The sequence below is a fragment of the Nomascus leucogenys genome, chromosome 14 (genome assembly GCF_006542625.1).
Source record: "Nomascus leucogenys isolate Asia chromosome 14, Asia_NLE_v1, whole genome shotgun sequence".
Lineage (NCBI taxonomy): Eukaryota > Metazoa > Chordata > Mammalia > Primates > Hylobatidae > Nomascus > Nomascus leucogenys.
In genome coordinates this window covers 90,285,089-90,308,822 of record NC_044394.1, presented here as the reverse complement: position 1 = coordinate 90,308,822, position 23,734 = coordinate 90,285,089, and the positions used below count along the sequence as shown (strand labels likewise).

The window sequence follows — 23,734 nt, the reverse complement described above, 5'->3', positions numbered from 1 at the left end:
ATCACTTGAGCCCAGGAGTTCGTGGCCAGCCTGGGCAACATAGTGAGACCTCGTCTCCACAAAAAAATAGCTGAGCGTGGTGGCATACACCTGTGCTCCCAGCTACTCCGGAGGCTGAAGTGAGAGGATCACTTAAGCCCGGGAGGTTGAGGCTGCAGTTAGCCACAACAGTGCCACTGCACTCCAGGCAACAGAGCGAGACTCTGTCTCAAAAAAAAAAATATTAAAAATTTAAAAATTAGCTGGTCATGGTAGGGCACATCTATAGTCCCAGCTACTTGGGAGGCTGAGGTGGGAGGATTGCCTGAGCCCAGTTGGTTGAGGCTACAGGTGTGTTCACACCACTGCACTTCAGCTGCGGTGACAGAGCAAGACACTTGTCTCAAACTAAACAAACCAAAACAATAATGATAACAGTTGTCATTATGGAGCATTTCCTGTGTGCCAACCTCAATGCTGAAGGCTTTGTTTATATTTTACTTATTTGTTTATATTTAGAAATGGGGTCTCACGATGTTGCCTAGGCTGGTCTCAAAGTCCTGGGCTCAAGTGATCCTACCCCCTTGGCCTGCAGATTAGCTAGGATTACAGGCATGAGCCATTATGCCTGGCCTGCTTTGTGTATATTTTAAGCTTTTACCCTCACACAGCCCTACAAGGAAGGGCTACAAGGAATGTTTACAGACAAAGAACTGAGGCTTAGAGACATGAAGTCATGTGCTCGTAAGTTCCACAGCAAACAAGTAACCTTGCCAGGATTGAGACTGTGGTCTGTCTCACTCCATACCTGGGCTCTTTCATGGCCCCTGCTGACTCCCAGAGCCAGGCAGAGTCAGGGACGATGTTGGGAGGGGCCTCAGTGAGGGCTGGCTCAGCTAGTTTCCAGGGCTCCACCTCTCTCTCAGCTCAGGGAAGGTGACTGCCCATCCAAATCTGCCTTGCAGGACCGTGACTTCTTGGAGAATGAACAGTTCTTCCTGGAGACCCTGAAGAAACGGTCCCACAATTTGACATCTCATTCAGCCTGAGTGGGTCCCCCACCGATTCCCCAACAGAGGGTTCAGACCCCAGAACTCTCCTGTTCGTCCTGCTGCCTCCATGGAGGCAGTGCCTGGGGAGGATTCTGAGATGCTTGAGGCCTGATGACAGCTCCTCCGTGGACAGGGTGCAAGTGCATCCTTTCCAAATGTGCCAGCCTGGGACAGCCCCTGCCTCTGGGGTTCTGTGGTGTAGGCTGTCTTACCACGGCTTTGGCTGCCCTGCCCCAAAGCCATTGGCTTGGATCTGAGGGTCTGAGTTGGCAGCAAGGACCCCCAGCTCTCACTGGGCTCTGTGAGCTCCCCCTGCTCCACAGGTAGACTGTTGTGGGCTCTGTTGGCCTGGGCCTCTTCTGAGGCAGGAGCTTTCTTGAGGGGTGCCACAAACAGCCTTCCCTACTCCCGGCCAGAGCAGTACCCTCCCTGATGAGCTGGAGAAGGGCCCTCTGGCCTCCTGATGGTACAGGGAGGGCACCAGCTAGATCCTCCCTTGTGGTGTGAGATGTTCCTGGAACTCAGCCAGGCCCTCCTCCTCCTGGGCTTGCCCAGAGCCCCCACCCTATTCCCAGCATTGCCTGAAGGACCAACCAGTTTGGGTGAACAGTGGCCTCCTCAGCTTCCTCCCCATCTGGGTGCCCCACTGGCAGCGGAGGGAGCTGTGACGATGGTGGGGTGTGGGGAGGGACAAGGAGGGAAGGCACCTCTGTGCTGCTCACCTGCCAAAAGCCACAGCTCAGTGGGCATGCAGTGGAGGTGACAAGGAATCAATCACAACTAGCAGAGATTTCTTTGATCCTCCTCCACTCCTGCTGCTTCACTTGGCTAAGCTTAAAAAAACTGCTTTTGCCATGGCTCATCAGAGTTTATACTTATTTCTTAGAAAATGCTTCCTGTTATTTGCTGGACAAGTCCCAAAGAACAGGCAGATGTTCCTATTAAAAAATCAGCCTATAAGATTGGTCAAGACCAGGCACCTCTGGCCACGTGCCTCTCCCCTCCAGTACCTGTGGTCTCCAGTGGCACCTGGCAGCTGGACCACAGCCAGGAGAAGGGTACTATTAGCCTTGCCTCAAACACGCAGAAACTGAGGCCCGGGGAGATTAAATAACCTGCCTGAAATGACAGTAAGTAGCTGCGCCTGGATTTGAGTTCTGCTCTGGCCGATACCCAAGCCCCAGGCTGTCAGCCACCCCACTCTCCTACCTCCCAGAGGAGCAGGCTACACTCCGGGTAGGTGCTGGTGTGGGAGGAAGATCTTTTCAGGCGCTTCTGGGGCTGGTACCAACACTGGGGAGGGAAGCATCACATGCCCCATTGGAAGCCTTGGTTAAGTCTCAAATTTGATTCTCCGCAAAAGAGACTCAACCAGTCCTGAGGCAGACCTGTGCAAAGAGCTGGGGGGTCTAAGGATGGGCACGTCGGCCCAGGGGCAGCTGGTATCTAGGCAGCCACCTGCAGGACCTGCAGGTGATCAAGCACACACGTCGGGCAGGGCGGTGCTGGGAGACCCACAGGGGGACAGCATGGCCTTCAAGACAGAGTAGGGAGAAGAGGTTAGAATGAGAGGGCTTTGCATATCTTGTTAAAGACGTGCAACTTTTCAGGGCAAATTTGTCTGAGGGCAAATTTTCAGGTCTTCACTAGAAGATTTTAAACAAGGTTGAACCATATTTGTATTTTAGAAAACCCATTGGCCAGGCACGGTGGTTCACGCCTGTAATCCTAACACTGGGAGGCCAAGGTGGGTGGATCACTTGAAATCAGGAGTTCGAAACCAGCCTGGCCAACATGGTGAAACTCTGTTTCTACTAAAAATACAAAAAAATTAGCTGGCCATGGTGGCGTGTGCCTGTAATCCCAGCTACTTAGGAGGCTGAAGCGGGAGGATCGCTTGAACCCGGGAGGCACAGGTTGCAGAGAGCCGAGATTGCACCACTGCCCTCCAGCCTAGGCGACAGAGCAAGACTTCGTCTCAAAAAAAAAACAACAACAAAACAAAACCCATTGTGTCTGCAGGGTGGGGACCAGACCGGAGGGGACAAGAGTGGGGACAGAGGATGTGTAGGAAGGCAGCTGGCAATGGTGCAGGGGAGGGACTGTGGGCAAGACTGCCGGGCATGGCAGGGAGGGCTCACAGAAAAGTGCCCCTCGGGCCTAGTGCCAGTCATGGAGGATCAGAAAGGAAGACGTGTTGAGGACGCCCAGGTTCCTGGCTTGGGTGACTGGGTGGTGTCACAGATGAGTATACAGTGCCGGGGGGACAGCCAAGCAGAGGCATTCCACAGGCGCTCAGTTATAATGGCACTTTACTCAATGTAAGTGCTCAGCATTCCTGTCAGCGCCATGAGGGTGTGGCAGGCATCCTAATTATCCCCTTCAGCCTTCTCCCAGGCCACAGACACTGGAGAGGGCTGAGTACAGAAATGAGTGTTGTGTAGCTGCTGCTCTTTCTTTGTCCTTCAAAATTATAAACAAGATCATAACCCAAGTGCTTCATTCAGTTCCTTTTAGAGAGAAATATTGCAGCCAGGCGCAGTGGCTCATGTCTGTAATCCCAGCATTTTGGGAGGCCAAGGTGGGTGGATTACCTGAGGTCAGGAGTTCGAGACCAGCCTGGCCAACGTGGTGAAACCCTGTCTCTACTGAAAATACAAAAATTAGCCAGGTGTGGTGACGCGTGGCCTGTAGTCCCAGCTACTTGGGAGGCTGAGGCAGGAGAATCGCTTGAACCCGGGAGGCGGAGGTTGCAGTGAGCCCAGATTGTGTCACTGCCCTTCAGCCTGGGTGACAGAGTGAGATTTTGTCTAAAAAAAAAAAAAAAAAGAAGAAAAAGAAATATTGGTGGAATGTAATGGGCAAAAAATACTGGTGCAGGTGCCAGGCGCGGTGGCTCACGCCTGTAATCCCAGCATTTTGGGAGGCCGAGGCGGGCAGATCATGAGGTCAGGAGATTGAGACCATCCTGGCTAACACAGTGAAACCCCGTCTCTACTACAAATACAAAAAATTAGCCAGGTGTGGTGGCGAGCGCCTGTAGTCCCAGCTACTCAGGAGGCTGAGGCAGGAGAATGGCGTGAACCTGGGAAGCGGAGCTTGCAGTGAGCCGAAATCAGGCCACTGCACTCCAGTCTAGGCGACAGAGCAAGACTCTGTCTCAAAAAAAAAAAAAAAATACTGGTGCAGTGGTACACACCTGTAGCTGCTATCGGGAGGCTGAGGTGGGAGGATGGCTTGAGCCCAGGAGTTCAAGACCAGCCTGGGCAACATAGTGAGACCCCATGTATTTTTTTAAAATGGTAGAGCCACTGCTTCTAGTTTCAAGATATTCATCATTATTTGCTTCAAGTTGGTACATGTGGGAATCCATGTGAAGCCTCTCTCAAACTGTTAATATCCAAGCAAGCGCCATTCAGGGTTCTAGGACAGCGAGAGGACAAGAATGGAGAAATGCACTGCCACCTGGGTGGCCAGCGGCTTCCACGCCAACTGCCAAGGCCCCATACATCTTCATCTGGAGAGGGTTGGGAGGGTCGTGGGGTAGGGCGGGTGGGTTTAGAGGCTGAAGAAAATGATACAGAAACAAAAGGACAAGGTGGCCGGGTGCGGTGCCTCACACCTGTAATCCCAGCACTTTGGGAGGCCGAGGTGGGCGGGTCACCTGAGGTCAGTAGTTTGAGACCAGCTTGGCCAACATGGTGAACCCACATCTACTAAAAATACAAAAAATTAGCCAGGCGTGGTGATGCATGCCTGTAACCCCAGCTACTCGGGAGGCTGAGGCAGGAGAATCACTTGAATCACTTGAACCTGGGAGGCGGAAGTTGCAGTGAGCCGAGGTCGTGCCCCTACACTCCAGCCTGGGCGACAGAAATTCCATCTCAAAAAAAAAAAAAAAAAAAAAAGGACAAGGTAAAACAGCCACGATGTAAATATACACAATCCAGTTATGCTCCTGTACTGCATAACTGCAGTATGGAATTTCAGAATAAGCAACTCCTTATGAGCAGAACTGGGTGTGACTGCCCCATGTATTCCCCACCACACTTAGCACGTAGCGGGTGCATACTGCTGGGTGAATTAGAAATGACTGTGAAAGGTTTAGCTGTTCGGCTGCTGTTTATGAAAACCAGTGGAAGGTGTGGCCACTTCCTGCTGGATGGAGAGACTCTCATTCCATTCTCATTCCATCTCAGAGTGATTGTGAGGGTCAAGCTTCTACTGGTGCCAGAGCCACTGGCCTGGTCACCACCAGCCCTGGCCTGGGATGTCAGAGCAGGCTTCCTGGAGAGACCCCTCTCCTGGGGCTGGGTGGTGGCCAGGCCAAGGTGGGGCAGTGAGGAGGTGAGAGGCAAAAGAGACAGCGTGTACAAAGGCCCCGTGGCCTAGGGGCAAAGTGCGATGGAAAAGTCCTGCCTTTTAGGGCAGGAGGGCCAGGGCTGGGGCAGAGGAGAGTCCCAGATTCCCCGGGCTACCAAGTTTTGCCATGGTAGAACTGGATCACAAGAGCAAGCCTGAGTCCTGCCAGAAACATTCACATCTGCATCTTAACCAGGTCACTTCCACCTTTGTGTGGATAATGAGAAGTTGGAGATAGTTGAGCTAACACACTAACCACTGCGAGCACTTTTCAGAGGGTAATCTTTTCATCCTGACAGCTGTCAGGTAAGCACTAGTGTTAACCTGCTTTTTCCTAAATGAGGAAACCACAAGGAAGACAGCAAGGTCACGATCTATTTTTTTTTGGGGGGGGGTCGTTTTGAGACGGTGTCTCACTCTGTCACCGAGGTGGTGGCGCGATCTCGTCTCACTGCAGCTTCTGCCTCCCGGGTTCAAGTAATTCTTGTGCCATAGCCTCCTGAGTAGCTGGGATTACAGGCGCCTGCCACCACGCCCGGCTAATTTTTGTATCATTAGTAGAGATACAAAAATTTATGTATCTTTAGGGTTTCGCCATGTTCGTAGGGCTGGTCTCAAACTAATGACCTCAGGTGATCCGCCCCCCTCGGCCTCCCAAAATGCCGGGATTACAGGTATGAGCCACCGCGCTCGGCCACAGTCTGGGTTTTTATTATTTTTATTATTATTATTTTTGAAATAGAGTTTCACTTTTGTCGCCCATGCTGGAATGCAGTGGCGCGATCTCGGCTCACTGCGGCCTCTGCCTCCGCCTCCCAGGTTCAAGCGAGTCTCCTCCCTCAGCCTCCCGAGTAGCTGGGATTACAGGCATATGCTACGCCCGGCTAATTTTTGTATTTTTAGTAGAGACTGGTTTTCACCGTGTTGGCCAGGATGGTCTCCATCTCCTGACCTCGTGATCTACCCCCGCCTTGGCCTCCCAAAGTGCTGGCATTCCCGGCGTGAGCCACTGCGTCCAGCCCTCAATCTGGGTTTTAAACCCAAGCAGACCGAGTCCGGAATCGGAGTTCGCACCCCTTCTCCCAACCAGGCCTGCGCCCCTGGGGAAATCAGGACGCCGCGTCCAGGGGCTGGGCGGGGAGGGCCCCGCCGGCCGACCCCGGTCTGTGCCGCCCCCTGGTGGCCAGCCATGGGCGAGCACCTGACTGCTCTCAGCCCCGCCCCGCCGTCCAATGGGCACTTCCGGAGTCGGGCGTCTGCAGAACGCGGTCACCTCCACCTCCGCCCGAGGCAGACGTTGCAGGGGCCTCCGGGACAGGCGTCTGAGGCCTGCTCCGCGGGGCGGGCCTAGGGGCGAGGCCTGGGCGGGTCTGGACGGGGCCTGCCGCGGTGCGCTCAGGCGTCGCGCTGGCCACCTGTGCCCGGGTCCTAGTGGCGGCCGGGGTGACGCAGGCCGGAGGGAAGATGGCGGCGCCCTGTTGGCGAGCCGTGCTGTGCGGGTGTCGGGGATGGCGGGGCTTCAGCAGCTCGGGTGAGGGTTGTGGAGGTGGGCAGCTCTGTTGGGGGGAGGCCTGTCGCCCGAGCTCTGGGGCGCTGGCCTTACGTCTTCTCTCTGCCCGCAGCCGTCCTGGGCCGCCGGACACCCCCGCTGGGGCCGATGCCCAACAGGGATATCGACTTGAGCAACCTGGAGCGGCTGGAGAAGTACCGGAGCTTCGACCGCTACCGGCGCCGGGCAGAGCAGGAGGCGCAGGCCCCGCACTGGTGGCGGACCTACCGAGAGCATTTCGGGGAGAAGACAGGTACGGGGCGACTGGAGCAGGGGCTGCAGCCACCGCCCGGGGAACTCAGGGGACCCGCCGGCGTCTTCCCCGGGCGCTGGGCGAGCCTTGCCGGCGCCCCTGTGGATGCTGGGGAGGCTGGGAGGTCCCGCCTGCAGACCTGTGTGCACTCTCGGCAGCTTAATCACGCCAGGATTTTTCACACCTTCTGCGCCTCATTCTTGGAAAATTCGCTCCCCCTACTATTAGAGTTCCAGCTCCTAAAATATTGGCTCCTAAAATCTTGACCACCTGACCTTCCGGACTGGGATGCCGTTCTGTGCGCCTAAAATACTCTGTAGGCAGCTCTGGCCACACTGCATTCTGACTGTGCGCTACCTCTTCCCAGATTGTAAGCCCCCTGTTGACAGAGATCCTGCTTGTTTTGCCCTCCATTGGATCCTTGCACCTGAACAGTGCAGGGATGTACGTGTGCAGTACTTTGCTGAATGAAATTAAAGTCCTGGGCAGGGTGACTCAAAAAAGAATTCAACCTGGCCGGGCGCGGTGGCTCACGCCTGTAATCCCAGCACTTTGGGAGGCCGAGGCGGGCGGATCACCTGAGGTCGGGAGTTCGAGACCAGCCTGACCAACATGGAGAAACCCCGTGTCTACTAAAAATACAAAATTAACTGGGCGTGGTGGCGCATACCTGTAATCCCAGCTACTCGGGAGGCTGAGGCAGGAGAATCGCTCCAACCCAGGAGGCAGAGGTTGCGGTGAGCCGAGATCGCACCATTGCACTCCAGCCTGGGCAACAAGAGCGAAACTCCGTCTCAAAAAAAAAAAAAAAGACCCCAACCTTTAAGGAACTTACAGTTTATGAAGTATATGCTTTTCTTTTTTTTCTTTTCTTTTTTTTTTTTTTTAGCATTTATAGAGGCAGTTTTGTGGTGGTTAAAGGCACAAGCGTGGAATCTAAATAGCCCGATTTAAATCCCAGCTCAGCCTCTCAGGAATAATGTCCTTGAGCTTGTTTCAACTGTAAAATAATTGTCTTTGCTACAAAATTGCTGTGAGGATTAAAAGAGGCAATTCATTGGCATTTTTGCCTAATGCTATCTCTGATGAGGGCTCAGTATGTTTTCGTTATTATTATTTTGTTTTGTTGTTTTGTTTTAAGGCGGAGGCTCGCTCTGTTGCCCAGGCTGGAGTGCAGTGGTGCAATGGCTCACTGCAACCTCTGCCTCCTGGTTTCAAGCGGTTTTCCTGCCTCAGCCTCCAAAGTAGCTGACAGTACAGGCATGCGCCACAACGCCCAGCTAATTTTTGTATTTTTAGTAGAGATGGGGTTTCACCATGTTGCCCAAGCTGGTCTGAAGCTCCTGACCTCAAGTGATCCCCCTGCCTCAGCCTCCCAAAGTGTTGGGATTACAGGCGTGAGCCACGGCACCTGGCCGAGAAGCACTTCTGTAAGTCCTTCTAGCATCAGTCATTCACTCTACCCAGGACAGCTGGGTATTCATAGCCACCTGTGAACAGGCTTGGAAGTGATCTCAACTATAATTGGAAGGACCATTGACTTCAATTTCCCATGACCTAGACAAAACTGTGACCTGGTTTATGGATCAGAAAAACACAACCTCCAGCCTGGCCAACATGGTGAAACCCTGTCTCTACTAAAAATACAAAAAGAATTAGTCGGGCATGGTGGCAGGCACCTGTAATCTCAGCTACTCAGAAGGCTGAGACAGGAGAATTGCTTGAACCCGGGAGGCAGAGGTTGCAGTGAGCCGAGATCACGCCACTGCACTCCACCTGGGCGACAGAGCGAGATTCTGTCTCAAAGAAAAACACAACCTCAAGTTGTATCTGATTTGCTTCCCAATTACATCCTGTTCAGGTCTGGGAAGTAGACTGCACAGTATGTTTTAATTCTGTGAATCACGGGGAAAGCTTGAGCAGCAGAGCTTGAAGCACAGAATGAGAGGACTAGGTAGGGACAGGCAGTTTAAGAAGATGTGCCCGCCACCTCACTGGGTGCAGTGGCTTGCGCCTATAATCCCAGCTACTTAGGAGGCTGAGGCAGGAGGATCACTTGAGACCAGGAGTTTGAGACCAGCCTGAGCAACATAATGAGATCCCATCTCTCAGAAAGATTTTTTAAATTAGCTACTATGGCTGGGCGTAGTGGCTCACGCCTGTAATCCCAACACTGTGGGAGGCCGAGGCGGGCAGATCACTTGAGCCCAAGAGTTCCATACCAGCCTGGGCAATGTGGGAAAACCCCGTCTCTACAAAAAATGCAAAAATTAGCCAGATGAGATGGTGTACACTTGTAGCCCCAGCTACTCAGGAGACTGAGTCAGGGAGGTTAAGGCTGCAGTGAGCCGTGACCCCCTTTTTCTAACACATCTTCCCTCTCCAGATACCAAAGAGAAGATTGATATTGGGCTGCCTCCACCCAAAGTCTCCCGGACCCAACAGCTACTAGAACGGAAACAGGCCATCCGGGAGCTTCGGGCCAACGTGGAAGAGGAGCAGGCTGCCCGCCTCCGCACAGGTAAGCCTTCTCAGGGGAGGGGCCGTCCCAGAGTTGGGGTACAGGGTGTGTCCCTGCCCCCGCCCGTATCCCAACTGGCCTTATTCCTGTCTAGCCAGTGTCCCACTGGATGCTGTGCGGGCCGAGTGGGAGAGGACCTGTGGCCCCTACCACAAGCAGCGTCTGGCTGAGTATTACGGCCTCTACCGAGACCTGTTCCACGGTGCCACCTTTGTGCCCCGAGTTCCCCTGCACGTGGCCTACGCTGTGGGTGAGGACGACCTGATGCCCGTGTACTGTGGCAATGAGGTGACTCCAACCGAGGTAACTGCTCACTTGTGCCCCTCCTCCCTGCCCTGTGCAAACACAGACACATCCCATCTCAGTGTCACAAGACACTCCTGGGTTTGGAATTTTGTTCTCTGTCTCTTTGATTTCCTGGAAGACAACACCATGACAATTTCAAAGAAAATAGAACAAAAAAGAAGGAAAAAAAGGCTTTGTCTTAGCACATTCCTGTGACCGGCCTGCTGTCTGTGGTGTGCCCTCCTGGCCAGGCCTTGGCACATGTTCTTTTTTGTGGTTGTTGCCTGGACAGGCAACTCTGCAGGGCTCCTTCTCTACGCATCCGTTTGCCTGCCTGCCTGTGCCAGGGGCTGTCAAGGGTGTTTGGGTCAGAGTGGGCACCCCCTTTCTCCAAGGCTCCCTGCAACAGCTGGTCTGTCCCTGGTAGGGCTAACAGCTTCCTACTCTCCCTGCCAGGCTGCCCAAGCGCCAGAGGTGACCTATGAGGCAGAAGAGGGCTCCTTGTGGACGTTGCTACTCACTAGCCTGGGTGGGTATCTGGGGCTCACCAGGCCTTCTGCCTCTCTCACCTCCCACGAGCCAGGGCCCTGGGGGGCTGGGGGAGGGGCCAGGTGGAGATCTCCAGCACTGGCTCCTAACAAGGGAGGGGGCAGCAGGGCCGTGGTCAGCCGGGCCGTGGTCAGCAGGTGTCTTTTTGTGCAGATGGGCACCTGCTGGAGCCGGATGCTGAGTACCTCCACTGGCTGCTGTGAGTACCAGAGTACCGGGGGTAGAGGGGTACTGCCCAGGCGGGAGGAGGACCTAGGAGCCTGGACTGAGCTGCTCCTGAGTTCCATGGACTACCCATGGGACCTTGAATTCACCTCCCGCCTCAGGAGGTGACTCCCGCCTCTGCCTCTTGAGGGTGTTAGGGGCCCTGGGATCCACGTGTCTACTTGAAGACAGCTACAGGAGACAAAGTTTGCAGTAGGCCTCGGTCAGTCCCCACAAACCTCATCTTTTCTTTTTTTTTTTGAGACAGGGTCTCACTCTGTCCCCCAGGCTGGAGTACAGTGGTGCAGTCATGGCTAATTGCAGCCGCTAACTCCTGGGCTCAGGTGCTTCTCCCACCTCAGTCTCCTGAGTAGCTGGGACTACAGGTGCAAACCACTACACCCAGCTAATTTTTGTATTTTTTTATAGAGACAGGGTTTCACCATGTTGCCCAGGCTGGTCTCCTGAGCTCAAGTGATCTGCCCGCCTCTGCCTCCCAAAGTGCTAGGATTACAAGTGTGAGCCACCATGCCTGGCCCCTTCGTCTCTCTAAACTCATTTCTTCACCTGTAGAACTGGGATAATGGCACCACGTGCCTTATTCAACGTAAGGTGGACTGTGACAGTCACATGGGAGAAGGAGCGGGAGAGGCCTGGCAGCTGTGGCGTCTCCCAGGTGCTCCTTGAACCACTGGGTGCTCCTTCCCTGGGCCCAGACTGGGCTGCCTTCTATCTTGGTAGCTTTTGGCTCTGAACACCAGGCCAGGGGGCAGAGGTCAGGCCAGTGACCCCAACTTTGAGCCTTGCGGTTAACTGGGGACAGGGACTGGCAGGCTGGTTTCTGTCATTTTTATTCAACTGTAGTTACCAGCCTGTGCGGCAGGACCCTCTGGGGAGTTATGCCTGAGGCGTTCGCCGCCCCTGTGCCAGGCTGGGCACAGACTCCCTGAGAAGGTCCTGGAGACTTCAAGATGCAGAGGGAAAAGCAGCCAAAAGTGGCATGGTTTCTAGCCTCAGTGACTGTGGCTGACCCCCTGGCTCCCGGGGCCTGGAAGCAGGCTGCATGGCCTTGCTGTCAAGTTGATGCTTTCTGGAGCTCCGTCCCCCACTAGGAGCTCCTCCAGCCCACTTCCCATGTTTGCAGTATGTCCAGGCGTTCACAGAGCTTGGCTGCCTCCTCTGTCCTAGGAGAGAGAGCGCTTAGAGCTGTCCTCCCAGGGAGTCATGTCAGCCTCTAGGGTGTGCATGGAGCTGAGGGGACACTCCTGCTGCCTCCCTGGAGTGGTAATTAATGGGGACTTTCCTCCTCCCAGAACCAACATCCCGGGTAACCGGGTGGCTGAAGGACAGGTGACGTGTCCCTACCTCCCCCCCTTCCCTGCCCGAGGCTCCGGCATCCACCGTCTTGCCTTCCTGCTCTTCAAGCAGGATCAGCCGATTGACTTCTCCGAGGACGCACGCCCCTCACCCTGGTAATCTACACCACCCACACATAACCCGGCCTCAGGCCAGCTCCCCTGGAACGGTCACTCTTGCTCAGTTCTCTCTTGATCTCAGCCTTGAGACTGGCAGAAGAGCAGGATAGGGTGCTAGCAGACTCCCAGGGGCCTCTCAGGGTTACCTGTTGGGGTGGAGGGGTGAGGGGCTTTGGTGCCCCACTCCCCACTCTCACACACTCTCCATCTTCTCAGCTATCAGCTGGCCCAGCGGACCTTCCGCACTTTTGATTTCTACAAGAAACACCAAGAAGCCATGACTCCAGCCGGCTTGTCCTTCTTCCAGTGCCGCTGGGATGACTCTGTCACCTACATCTTCCACCAGCTTCTGGGTAAGGGCCATGGGGCTAGGGCACTGGGTGGGCCTGAGCTCCCAGGCCTCGCCTGCCCTGCCAGGGAGAAGCTTTGTTAGGGGAAAGCTGCGGCAGGTCCCTGGGGGGCACGCCTCAGCCTGAGGGGGCGCAGGCCAGCAGACCACCCCTGTGCCCCTCACTCTTCTTGCAGACATGCAGGAGCCGGTGTTTGAGTTTGTGCGGCCGCCCCCTTACCACCCCAAGCAGAAGCGCTTCCCCCACCGGCAGCCCCTGCGCTACCTGGACCGGTACAGGGACAGCCATGAGCCCACCTATGGCATCTACTAAGGAGCCAGAGTGTGTGCACTTCAGAGCATGGGATTGATTGGCAGCAAGAGTAAAGACACAGCTCCAGAGGCCCACGCTATGGGGTCTGGGCCCTGCCTTAGGCAGCCCCTCATTGGCCCCCTCCCATCAGGCCCAGGGCTTGGAGTGAAAGGGACTCTCAGGTGGTGGGGTGGGGAATGTGAATAAAGATGATTTCTTGCCAGGCTTGGTGGCTCACGCCTGTAATTCCAACACTGGGAGGCTGAGGAGGGAGGATCGCTGGAGCCCAGAGTTCAAGACCAGCCGGTAACATGATGAGACCCTGCCTGTATTTAAGAAAAAAAAAAAAAGGGATTTCTGCCATAGCTGGCCTGGGTCGGTGCTCCAGGGCCAGAGGACCCCGATGGAGCTTCATGTGTGGGAAAGGGGCTGCCTCCCACCCCACTAAGTGTGTCCTCACCTCCGTCCTTCTGAGGGTATCCGGGGCCCTGGGATCTGAAGCAAAAGCAGGCAGTGGGCCAAAAACAGGTGTGGCCCCGGGAAGGGAGACATCCCAATCCAGCAGGTTCCTGAAACCCAGCTCTGAAAAAGTGGAGCAGAGCAGCTGGGCTCAGGAGGGAGCATTTATTGAGCACTGGCTCTGTGCGCCAGACGGTCCCACCGGCCCCTGGAGAGAGAGTGCCGGCCCAAGCACTGACCCTTTGTGCAGGCTCCAGCCCCCACCCCATGCTTGGGAGGAGAAGCCACATTAGGTAGGCAACAGCGTGTCTCAAGAGACCTGCTCAGGGTCAGAAAGCCCATGGAGCCTCGCGGCTGGATAGTTAGGTGTTTTGTTTCTCCCTTACCAAAAGCAGAAGTCTGGCTAACTAGTAGGTGGAGGGTAGATCCGTGCATTTTGTCCAGAAAGAAACTTCGCCTATGGCCGCACAGAGGACGCAGTGCTTGCTGCAGCAGTGAGAGCTCCTGCCGCCTCAACATCAGCCCAGGTCGGTTAGAAAGGCCTTACTGTCCTGGGGTTCCCTCTGGCCTGATACACACTGCTAGGGATGCGGGCGCTAGGCCCCAGAGCCGCCTTGCCTGCTCAGCTGCAGGGGAAATGCTGGAGTGCCCCTAAATACTGAGGCTGCAGATCAGCTTGGACCCCAGGCAAGGAACTCCCCCCAGCAGAGGGCAGCAGGGAGAGGGGATGCTGATTGCAGATGAAAGCTGGTTTGTGTACTCATTCAAGGGCCATTTGAAAAATACCAGTTAACTGGTCCCTTTCTCTTGGTGACCAGACATTTCCATCTCGCTGTTTACTTTAAAAGAACCAAAATTACGTGTAGCCCAGAGAAGGGAGACACCCCAGTCTGGCAAGTGTCCGAAACCCAGCTCCAGGAAAAAGTGCAGCAGTGCTCGGGTCTGCAGGGAGCCCGCCCGCCCACGTGCACTGACTTTCGTTTCATCGCCAAGCCCTGGGGAATTGGTGTGTGTGTGTGTGGGGGGGGGGGTCTAGGCTGTTAGGCGATTGACAGATGAGTCCAGAAGAGGTTTCGCGTGGCCCGTGGTCAGAAGCCCGGAAGCCTGGCGGGGTTTTCCAGCCTCTGGTTTCCAGGACCTGGGCTGAAGGCCCAGGGGGGTGGGACGGACCCGCCAGGCTGGGACCCGAGAGAGCCGAACCTAGCTCTCAGCCGGGGTGGCGCGGAGCCTAGAGGGAGGGAGGTGCAGAAGGCAGGAACGCGGAGCCTTCGAGTGGGCCAGGCCGAGGTGGGCAGGGGTGGCCTCGGCCCCTGCGTCGGTCGCTCGTCGAAGGTGTCAGAGAAGGGCCCGCCTCGCCCCTCCGCCTTCCCGGGCGGGGACCTCGCCTCGCCCCGCCCCGCGTTAGCCACGCCCAGGCGCCCTCAGCGCGCGAGGCCCACGGTCCCTTTAAGAAGCCCGGGGCCCGCCTGGCTCCCGCCGCCGCCGGGCCATGGCCGCGCAGTTACTGGAGGAGAAGCTGACCTGCGCCATCTGCCTGGGACTGTACCAGGACCCAGTGACGCTGCCCTGCGGCCACAACTTCTGCGGGGCCTGCATCCGGGACTGGTGGGACCGCTGCGGAAAGGCGTGCCCCGAGTGCCGGGAGCCCTTTCCCGACGGCGCCGAGCTGCGCCGCAACGTAGCCCTCAGCGGCGTGCTGGAGGTGGTGCGCTCCGGGCCCGCCCGGGATCCCGACCCCGACCCCGGCCCCGGCCCCGGCCGCGGCCCTGGCCCTGCCGCGCGCTGCCCCCGCCACGGGCGGCCGCTGGAGCTCTTCTGCCGGACCGAGGGCCGCTGCGTGTGCAGCGTGTGCACCGTGCGCGAGTGTCGCCTCCACGAGCGGGCGCTGCTGGACGCCGAGCGTCTCAAGCGCGAGGTGACGCGTCCGCCGGGAGCGGGAGGGGGCCGGACCCACCGCAGCCTGGCCACCGCCGGGTGACTCCTGCGGGCCTCGCCCTGCTCTCTCCGGGCACCCGGCGGGGGCGGGGAGCCTCAGCTGGAAGGGGCTTCGCCCAACCTGGGAGTTGATTATAAAAACCGTGGGTCTGCCAGGCGCAGTGGCTCACGCCTGTAATCCCAGCACTTTGAGAGGCCGAGGTGGGCGGATCACGAGGTCAGGAGATCGAGACCATCCTGGCTAACACGGTGAAACCCTGTCTCTACTAAAAATACAAAAAATTAGCCAGGCCTGGTGGCGGGCGCCTGTAGTCCCAGCTACTCGGGTGGCTGAGGCAGGAGAATGGCGTCAACCAGGGAGGCGGAGCTTGCAGTGAGCTCCAAAGCTCAGGGGCGGGGAGCTGGAAGTCGAGAGCTGGGAGTCATTAGCGCTAGGAGGGAGAGAAGGTTCCAAGCTGGAGCTCCCAGGGAGATGGGGAAGGTCGGGGGAACAGCAGCCTTGTGTGGCGCCTGGAGACGGGTGCCAGGAAGAGAGCGAGCAGGGTGCCCATGCTGATCAGAGGCTCAGTACGAGGACAGAAATGACCTTCAGCATCGGTAGTGTGGAGGTGGTCCGTGCCCTTGACAAAACGCATTTCAGCAGTGAAGACAGGAGGTGGAATCATTCGGGGACAGAGGAGGGCTGGGGCTAAGGCGTGGGTGGAGGATGGCGCAGGGACGCTAGATGGGACAGGAAAGGAAGGGGTGGCCAGGAGGCCTGATGGGCAAGGAGGGATGGGGGTGTGCACTGCTGGTGGTCGGTGAGGTGGGAGGACTGATACAGGTGGCTGGAACAGGAGAGGGCACAAAGGCAGTGGTCAGAGAAGGAAGAATGGATGCCTAGAATGGAGATTTTAGAGCTGGTGACAGGGCCAGGGTGAGTTCACAGGAGCGGCTGAGATGAGATGAAGGGAAAAGGGCTCCAGAGTGTTCTGGGACGTTCCTTGTAGCTGCTGAAGCCACCGAGAAGGTTGAGACGAGATGTACTGCTCACGGGCGGGTGCGGAACACCGAGCTAGGCATGGAAGTTTGAGTTGGAGGCCGGTAGATGAGGGCCATGTGGAGGGAGGGAGTGACAGTGGCAGCCAGTAGCACCAGGGGAGCCAGGATTTTGCAAGAGAGAGAGAAAGGGACATGGGGGTGCCTGTCCCTGGGGGAGGGTCGGGTGCCCTGGGAGAGCCTGGCCTCCTGCCTCCTGGGTTCCTATGTTAAATGCTGGAGGCCGGGGGCCTGGAGGAACTCTGGCCTTAGGAAGATCTGAGGACTTTGACCAAATTATCAACTTCTCTGAGCCCGTTTCCTCCTCTGTGATGTGGGGATAGTAATGGTCCCCATCTCAGTGCATTGTGGGAGGAGCAGAAACAAGGTGGTGAAGCTTTTGACCAGGTGCTGGGAATGGAGCCCCTGGGACCTGCGTGGTTCGTCCCGCTCTCGTGAGAGCACGGTGTTTTGATTCCCAAGGGACTCAGGGAGCACAACCGAATAGGGGTTCCTTCCTCCCTCCTCAGGCTCAAAGCTAGGGCCAGGGACTGGCCGGATTCCCCAGAAGAATCTAGTTTATCCAGCAAGTAACTGCCCACTTGTCAGACAGCTTTGGTGCTTTGGGTGGTCCCTGCAGTCAGCTTCTCAAGCCCCAGGGCCTCCGGGGCCACTGACCCCTCTGCAGTGAGACAGGGACCAACAGCTTTGATGTTTGGGGTCCTCCCTGCGAGGCCTCCTGAGCCAGCATTATCGCTTTCCTGTATTGATGGGTGGGGGGTTAGGCCCAGAGAAGGCAGGTGCTTTGCCTCAGCTTGCTCAGCATGCAAGAGGTAGAAATGGGAATGGAAGTTGGGTCCTGAGCGCAAGGCTTCCGCTCTGCTCAGGCACCACCCTGCTGCAGAGTAGGAAGGACTTTGTCCGGACCCCCCGAGGCACGGCCCCAACTCTCCCTGGGTTAGAGTGAGGCCGGTGCTCTAGAGGCTGGCCTGGGGTGGCATGGGGAGGGGCTGCCTGGTGTCTGCAGGCATGGTTGGTTGTCTGAGAAAGGACATCACAGCCAATCCTGACCTCTTGTTGCTTGTCCCATGAGCGGGCACCACAGGCCCAGCTGAGAGCCAGCCTGGAAGTTACCCAGCAGCAGGCCGCCCAGGCCGAAGGCCAGCTACTAGAGCTGCAGAAGCAAAGCAGCCAGATCCAGGTACGAGGCCTGTGCCTGCCTGCCCACCATGGCCTCACATTGCATCCTGGGGGCAGCCACCAGCTGGTCCCTGGAACACTGGGCAGCAGGGAGTGGGGCTGAGCAGGGAGCTGGGCACAGGGGTCCTGGGGAGGTTCCCGGGACCCTGCCTCCCCACATCCTGACCCTCAGCCCAGTGGGCAGCCCTGGCCCTAGCCTGCCTTGGTATGGCACAGGGCCCTGGCCACCCTGAAGGCCCTCCTGTTCCCACCCAGAACTCGGCCTGCATCTTGGCCTCCTGGGTCTCCAGCAAGTTCTGCAGCCTGCTACAGGCCCTGGAAATGCAGCACACGGCAGCACTGAGGCGCATCGAGGTGGCCAAGACACAGGCGCTGGCACAGGCTCGAGACAAGGAGCAGCAGCTGCGGGGCCACTTGGAGGCTGTGGCTCGCCATGGCTGCAGGATCCGGGAGCTCCTGCAGCAGGTGGATGAGCAGACCCTCCTGCAGGTGCGAGGGCTCAGGGCACAGGTGGGGGACATGCTTCCCTGCCCCTCAGGCCCAGGCTTACTTGTTCTCCCTGGGGCTCAGGAATCACAGCTCCTCCAGCCCCCAGGGCCTCTTGGGCCACTGACCCCTCTGCAGTGGGATGAAGACCAACAGCTGGGTGACCTGAAGCAGTTGCTAAGCCGGCTGTGTGGCCTCCTCTTGGAAGAGGGGAGCCACCCCGGGGCACCAGCGAAGCCTGTGGACTTAGGCCCCGTGGGTAAGACTGACCCCAGGCCTCCCCCTGCTGTCCTGGGCCCAGCTGCCCCTCCCGCTGGGGGGTGGAGGCAGGTCAGGGCCTACACATCATGACCTCTCCAACCATTCCCCTAACACTGCTTTGCCCCCTAGAGGCCCCAGGTCCCCTGGCACCGGTCCCAAGCACAGTTTGTCCACTGAGGAGGAAACTCTGGCAGAGTAAGGAGGCCGTTCCTGTATGTGTGCGCCTGTGTGTGCGTGTGCAAGGAAGTGCCTGTGTGTGCTGTGAGCACGTGTGTATGCACGCATGTTTATGCACATGTGAGTGAGGGGGGCACGTGTTGTGACTGTCCTGCCAGGACATCTGAGCCTGGTCCCACCCCCTGCACACCTCGTGCACATCCACCCTGAAGCAGACGCAGCCAGTGTGCGTTGAAGGACGGAGTCTGGGGCACAGACCTGCAATTCTTCCACTTAATACTGAGTTAATGGCTCTTGGAGCCCCAGTTTTCTCAGCTGTGAACCGGGCTGATAGAGGATTCCACCTGCGAGGTCGTGGCGAGGATTAAGTGCTATGGTGACGGCCGATGTTCAGCGTGCCTGGTGGAGGTTTAGCAGCGGATAAATGGAGATCTGGTTGTGCTGTCTTCCCCTAGCCCACTGCTGTCCTCCTTTCCCCAACAGATTATCGCAATCTGACCTTTGATCCAGTCACCGCCAACCGTCACTTCTATCTGTCCCGCCAGGACCAGCAGGTGAAGCATTGCCGTCAGTCCCAGGGCCCAGGCGGGCCCGGCAGCTTCGAGCTCTGGCAGGTGCAATGTGCCCAGAGCTTCCAGGCCGGGCACCACTACTGGGAGGTGTGCGCGTCAGACCACTCGGTGACGCTGGGCGTCTCCTACCCGCAACTGCCACGGTGCAGGCTGGGGCCCCACACAGACAACATTGGCCGGGGACCCTGCTCCTGGGGGCTCTGCGTCCAGGAGGACAGCCTCCAGGCCTGGCACAACGGGGAGGCCCAGCGCCTCCCAGGGGTGTCAGGGCGGCTCCTGGGCATGGATTTGGACCTGGCCGCAGGCTGCCTCACCTTCTACAGCCTGGAGCCCCGGACCCAGCCCCTGTACACCTTCCATGCCCTCTTCAACCAGCCCCTCACCCCCGTCTTCTGGCTCCTCGAGGGTAGGACCCTGACCCTGTGCCATCAGCCAGGGGCTGTGTTCCCTCCGGGGCCCCAGGAAGAGGTGCTCAGCTGAAGAAGGCATGGGATGGAGCCCTGGCATAGCTGCCACCATGCCTGTGTGCCCAAGAGCTGCCCAGCTCCAGCTTGGGGACTGGAAGACCAGCTGTTGGCCTCTCTGTTAACTCAGAAAGAGATTGGAGGTTGGGGGAGGTGAGCATAAACGCAGAGTTCACTGTTGCAGCCTTTTTGAAGGGGACGCAGTCTAGGAGGGGGATAAATGGGATGCCCTTGCCCCAAACAGAACCCAGTTCTAGGTACTGCCTGGGCCTGGAAGGCAAGAGCAGTGCCCAGGGGACTTCTGGGCTTACAGGACAGCGTGTGTGACAAAATTCAGATCCACCTGAGCTTGCCTCTGGAGATAAGGGCCAAAGGAGCAGTGAGAGAGGGGCGGCGAGCCAGAGTAGCCCCGGGGGAGACAGACTCCTCCCTCCTCCCCGCCTGCAGCTCTCTTTAATTTTTTATAACATTTGGATAGACGTCCGTCCTGTCTTGTAGTCTTTTTATTTTGTGCGTCCGTATAATTGTATTCTACAAACAATTTTGTTTTCTGCATTTCAACATTTTTGTTTTTTTAGGAGATGGTCTTGCTCTGTCACTCAGGCTGGAGTACAGTGGCACAATCATGCCTCACTGCAGCCTCGAGCCCCTGAGCTCAAAGGATCCTCCCACCTCAGCCTCCAGAGTAGCTGAGATTACAGTGTTTTCTGAAGTTTCTTGACTTAACATAAGCATTTTTCACATGATTGAATATTTTCACTGATTGCTGTAGTCCTTCTAATGACTATCAAGTTTATTTATCCATTATTGGACATTTAAATTGCTTTCTTTTTAGCTATACAAAGATCGATGTGTTTTTTTTGAGACAGGGTCTCCCTCTGTCACCCAGGCTGGTGTGCAGGGGTGCTGTCATGGGCTCATGGGATTCTCCTACCTCAGCCTCCTGAGTAGCTGGGATTACAGGTGTGCGCCACCATGCCTGGCTTATAATGAATATTTCTGAGCAGGATGCTTGGCCACGTTTATGGTCATGTATGTAGGTTGTTACCTCAAGTGAGTCACTCAGGGAACAATGAGCACTTGAAGATTTTTTTAGGCCGGGCACGGTGGCTCACGCTTGTAATCCCAGCACTTTGGGAGGCCGAGGCGGGCGAATCACGAGGTCAGGAGATCGAGACCACGGTGAAACCCCGTCTCTACTAAAAAAAATACAAAAAATTAGCCGGGCGCGGTGGCGGGCGCCTGTAGTCCCAGCTACTCGGAGAGGCTGAGGCAGGAGAATGGCGTGAACCCGGGAGGCGGAGCTTGCAGTGAGCCGAGATCGCGCCACTGCACTCCAGCCTGGGCAACAGAGCGAGACTCCGTCTCAAAAAAAAAAAAAAAAAAAAGATTTTTTTATACAAAAGACCACAGTGAGGCCACCTTGGGTCAAGCCGATTAAGGCCCCTCAACCCTGTCACTAAGCAGCGCATGACACTGGCGGGACCTTTGTCTCCAGCATCCCACCCCTGGGTGTGGGACTTTGGGGCAGCCGTGTGTGCAGGTGCCGGCACAGGCTAGCTCCTCCTGGTTTGGTGTGGTGTTTGCCATTGCAGAGCAAGCTGCCACGAAGACCCCTGGGCATGATTTTGCTTGTATTTCCGGAAGTGGGGTTGCTGGGTCATAGAGCAGGTGTAATTTTTTTTACTTGAAATGTTCCACTTCTTGTTCTGGGAGGTGGTTCCAAGGGTGTCTGCTTTTGGCCAGATGCGGTGGCTCACGCTTGTAATCCCAGCACTTTGGGAGGCTGAGGCGGGTGGATCACAAGGTCAGGAGTTCACCACCAGCCTGGCCAACATGGTGAAACCCCATCTCTACTAAAAATACAAAAATTAGCCGGGCATGGTGGCGTGCGCCTGTAATCCCAGCTACTGGGGGGGCTGAGGCAGGAGAATCGCTTGAACCCGGGAGGTGAGGTTGCAGTGAGCTGAGATTGTGCCACTGCACTACAGCCTGGGTGACAGAGTGAGACTCCGTCTCAAAAAAAAAAAAAAGGGAGGGCTGTCTGCTTTTTGTAACTTGAAAAATTGGACATCTATGTTATATGTACGCATGGATAAATATTTCACAATAAAACTTTTTAAAAGGATAATACATGTAATATACATACCCCCTAATATATATAACGTTTATTATGTTTGTAAAAAAAAAAGAAAACCTCCCACGACAACCCCACCCCGATCACTGCCACCATTGCAGCCTCCATCTTGTGGCCCTGCTCCTAGCCTGTGGCTGTTTGTTCAAGAGCAGGGCAGGGCCTTGGATTGGCACAGCCAAAGTGAGGCAAGGACTTTCCAGCAAGATCCTCAGGTGGGAGCTCCCCAGGCATGGGAAGGGAATCTGACGTGCAGCCCCACAGCCAGGAGGCAGGCAGGACCTTGCTGACCAGCTAGGGGCAACCGTGGGAGCTGAAAGCCCAGCCAGGCAGGATGTATTGGCCTGGCCAGATGGCTGTCATTGCTGTTCCCACCTCATAGTCCCTCCTAATCCAAGGCTGCAGCAGAAGCGCCCAACGGGCTAAGCTGCGCTCTGAAAGGGGCAGAGAGAGGAAGAGTGGCCCCCTTTCTGCTTCTGAGGTGGGAGGTGTTTGGGGTCATTTATTTTGTGAAATTCATCTTCTTATTGGGTGGTGGTTCTTTCTATGTTTTGTGAGCGTGTTCTATATTATTAATATTAACCCCTTTTTTCTTTTTTTTGAGACGGAGTCTTGCTCTGTCACCCAGGCTGGAGTGCAGTAGTGCGATCTCTGCTCACTGCAAGCTCTGCCTCCCGGGCTCAAGCGATCTTCCTGCCTCAGCCTCCGGAGTAGCTGGGATTATAGGCGCACACCACCACACCCGACTAATTTTTATTTATTTATTTTTTGAGACAGAGTCTCGCTCTGTCCCCCAGACTGGAGTGCAGTGGCGCCATCTCGGCTCACTGCAAGCTCCACCTCCCGGGTTCACCCCATTCTCCTGCCTCAGCCTCCTAAGTAGCTGGGACTACAGGCACCCGCCACCACGCCCAGCTAATTTTTTGTATTTTTTAGCAGAGACGGGGTTTCACCATATTAGCCAGGATGATCTCGATCTCCTGACCTTGTGATCTGCCCGCCTTGGCCTCCCAAAGTGCTGGGATTACAGGTGTGAGCCACCACGCCTGTCATAATTTTTGTATTTTTAGTAGAGATGGGGTTTCATCATGTTGGTCAGGTTGGTCTCAAACTCCTGACCTCGTGATCCACACGCGTTGGCCTCCCAAAGTCTTGGGATTACAGGCATGAGTCGCCATGTCCGCCCCCCCCCCTTTTTTTTCCTAATGGACGGCCTCCCAAGTCAACGTAGGCTCAGAGACTCCCACCCTTTATCTTTTTTTTTTTTTTTTTTTTTTGAGACGGAGTCTCTCTCTGTCACCCAGGCTAGAGTGCAGTGGTACAATCTTGGCTCACTGCAACCTCTGCCTCCTGGGTTCACGCCATTCTCCTGTCTCAGCCTCCAGAGTAGCTAGGACTACAGGCATCTGCCACCATGCCCAGCTAATTTGTTTTGTTTTGTTTTTGAGACAGAGTGGCACTCTTGCCCAAGCTGGAGTGCAGTGGAGCAATCTCAGCTCAGTGCAACCTCTGCCTTCCACATTCAAGTGATTCTCCTGCCTCAGCCTCCCAAGTAGCTTGGATTATAGGCGCCCACCACCACACCCAGCTAATTTTTATATTTTTAGTAGAGTCATGGTTTCACCAGTTTGGCCAGGCTGGTCTCAAACTCCTGACCTCATGTCATCTGACCGCCTCAGCCTCCCAAAGGGATCCACGCCTGGGATTGCAGGCGTGAGCCATTGCTTTTTTTTTTTTTTTTTTTTTTTTTTTCTTTTTTTTTTAAGAGATGGAGCCTTACTCTGTCACCCTGGCTGGAGTGCAAGGGCGGGATGCAACCTCTGCCTCCTGGGCTCAAGTGATCCTTCCTCCTCCTGCCTCAGCCTCCTGAGTAGCTAGAACTACAGTCGCACACCACCTCGCCCAGCTAATTTTTTACTTTTTTGTGAAGAACGGGATTCTCACTGTGTTGCCCAGGCTGGTCCTGAACTCCTAGCTTCAAGCAATCCATGCCCAGCCAGCCTAACTGATTCTGATAGAACTCTCCATCGTCTCTCCAGGAAAATGCACGCTGATATTGAGGGAAAAGGCAGCACAGAGTTGGGATGTGACATTTGGAAAGGGGACATGTTTGATTAGCTTGTGTGTGTTTCCAGCATGTCTGGCCTCCCCACCAGACC

At 56.1% G+C, this 23,734-nt stretch overlaps 3 protein-coding genes and 2 long non-coding RNA genes across 11 annotated transcripts in view; 3 read left to right on the top strand and 2 right to left on the bottom strand.

Moving 5' to 3' along the window:
• The window catches only part of FBF1 (Fas binding factor 1), a 31,471-nt gene extending 29,310 nt beyond the window's left edge, over positions 1–2,161 (top strand). For all 5 annotated transcript variants that reach the window (XM_030827026.1, XM_030827029.1, XM_030827025.1 and 2 more), the window contains exon 26: positions 945–2,161. In XM_030827026.1, the coding sequence (XP_030682886.1) occupies positions 945–1,028 (84 nt within the window). In that variant the 3' untranslated portion in view covers positions 1,029–2,161. The remainder of the gene's footprint in view (positions 1–944) is intronic.
• Positions 2,162–6,554: 4,393 nt separating this feature from the next.
• On the top strand, positions 6,555–13,096 carry MRPL38 (mitochondrial ribosomal protein L38). Its single transcript, XM_012512501.2, has 9 exons — positions 6,555–6,924; positions 7,016–7,195; positions 9,582–9,716; positions 9,811–10,019; positions 10,458–10,530; positions 10,704–10,749; positions 12,068–12,226; positions 12,446–12,582; positions 12,755–13,096. The coding sequence occupies exons 1-9, from the start codon at positions 6,858–6,860 to the stop codon at positions 12,889–12,891; spliced, it is 1,143 nt and encodes a 380-aa protein (XP_012367955.2). The 5' UTR covers positions 6,555–6,857; the 3' UTR covers positions 12,892–13,096.
• LOC115838229 lies at positions 11,005–12,530 on the bottom strand. 2 transcript variants are annotated; one of them, XR_004033250.1, is made up of 2 exons: positions 12,376–12,530; positions 11,005–11,938 (listed from the first exon to the last, which is right to left on the bottom strand). It is a non-coding gene; the product is annotated as an uncharacterized LOC115838229 (long non-coding RNA). The 2 variants fall into 2 exon arrangements; XR_004033251.1 differs by having other exon boundaries at positions 11,005–11,933.
• A 65-nt stretch (positions 13,097–13,161) lies between the features above and the next one.
• LOC115838230 lies at positions 13,162–14,937 on the bottom strand. Its single transcript, XR_004033252.1, has 3 exons — positions 14,851–14,937; positions 13,331–13,452; positions 13,162–13,196 (listed from the first exon to the last, which is right to left on the bottom strand). It is a non-coding gene; the product is annotated as an uncharacterized LOC115838230 (long non-coding RNA).
• TRIM65 (tripartite motif containing 65) lies at positions 14,753–20,604 on the top strand. Of its 2 annotated transcripts, XM_030827023.1 has the most exons (6): positions 14,753–15,244; positions 17,387–17,482; positions 17,737–17,970; positions 18,052–18,226; positions 18,358–18,423; positions 18,889–20,604. In XM_030827023.1, exons 1-6 carry the CDS (start codon positions 14,819–14,821, stop codon positions 19,455–19,457), a joined length of 1,566 nt encoding a protein of 521 aa, XP_030682883.1. In that variant the 5' UTR covers positions 14,753–14,818; the 3' UTR covers positions 19,458–20,604. The 2 variants fall into 2 exon arrangements, with proteins under 2 accessions (XP_030682883.1, XP_030682884.1); XM_030827024.1 differs by lacking the exon at positions 18,358–18,423.
• The last annotated feature ends 3,130 nt before the right edge of the window (positions 20,605–23,734 follow it).

Bases quoted from the DNA above. Each gene is read 5' to 3' on its own strand.
- MRPL38 (XM_012512501.2), top strand. From the start codon at position 6,858: ATGGCGGCGCCCTGTTGGCGAGCCGTGCTGTGCGGGTGTCGGGGATGG. The intron at 7,196-9,581 runs GTACGGGGCGAC...TTCCCTCTCCAG, and splicing joins GCATTTCGGGGAGAAGACAG to ATACCAAAGAGAAGATTGAT. The intron at 10,750-12,067 runs GTGAGTACCAGA...TCCTCCTCCCAG, and splicing joins GAGTACCTCCACTGGCTGCT to AACCAACATCCCGGGTAACC.
- TRIM65 (XM_030827023.1), top strand. From the start codon at position 14,819: ATGGCCGCGCAGTTACTGGAGGAGAAGCTGACCTGCGCCATCTGCCTG. The intron at 17,971-18,051 runs GTGCGAGGGCTC...CCTGGGGCTCAG, and splicing joins ATGAGCAGACCCTCCTGCAG to GAATCACAGCTCCTCCAGCC. The intron at 18,424-18,888 runs GTAAGGAGGCCG...TTTCCCCAACAG, and splicing joins GAGGAGGAAACTCTGGCAGA to ATTATCGCAATCTGACCTTT.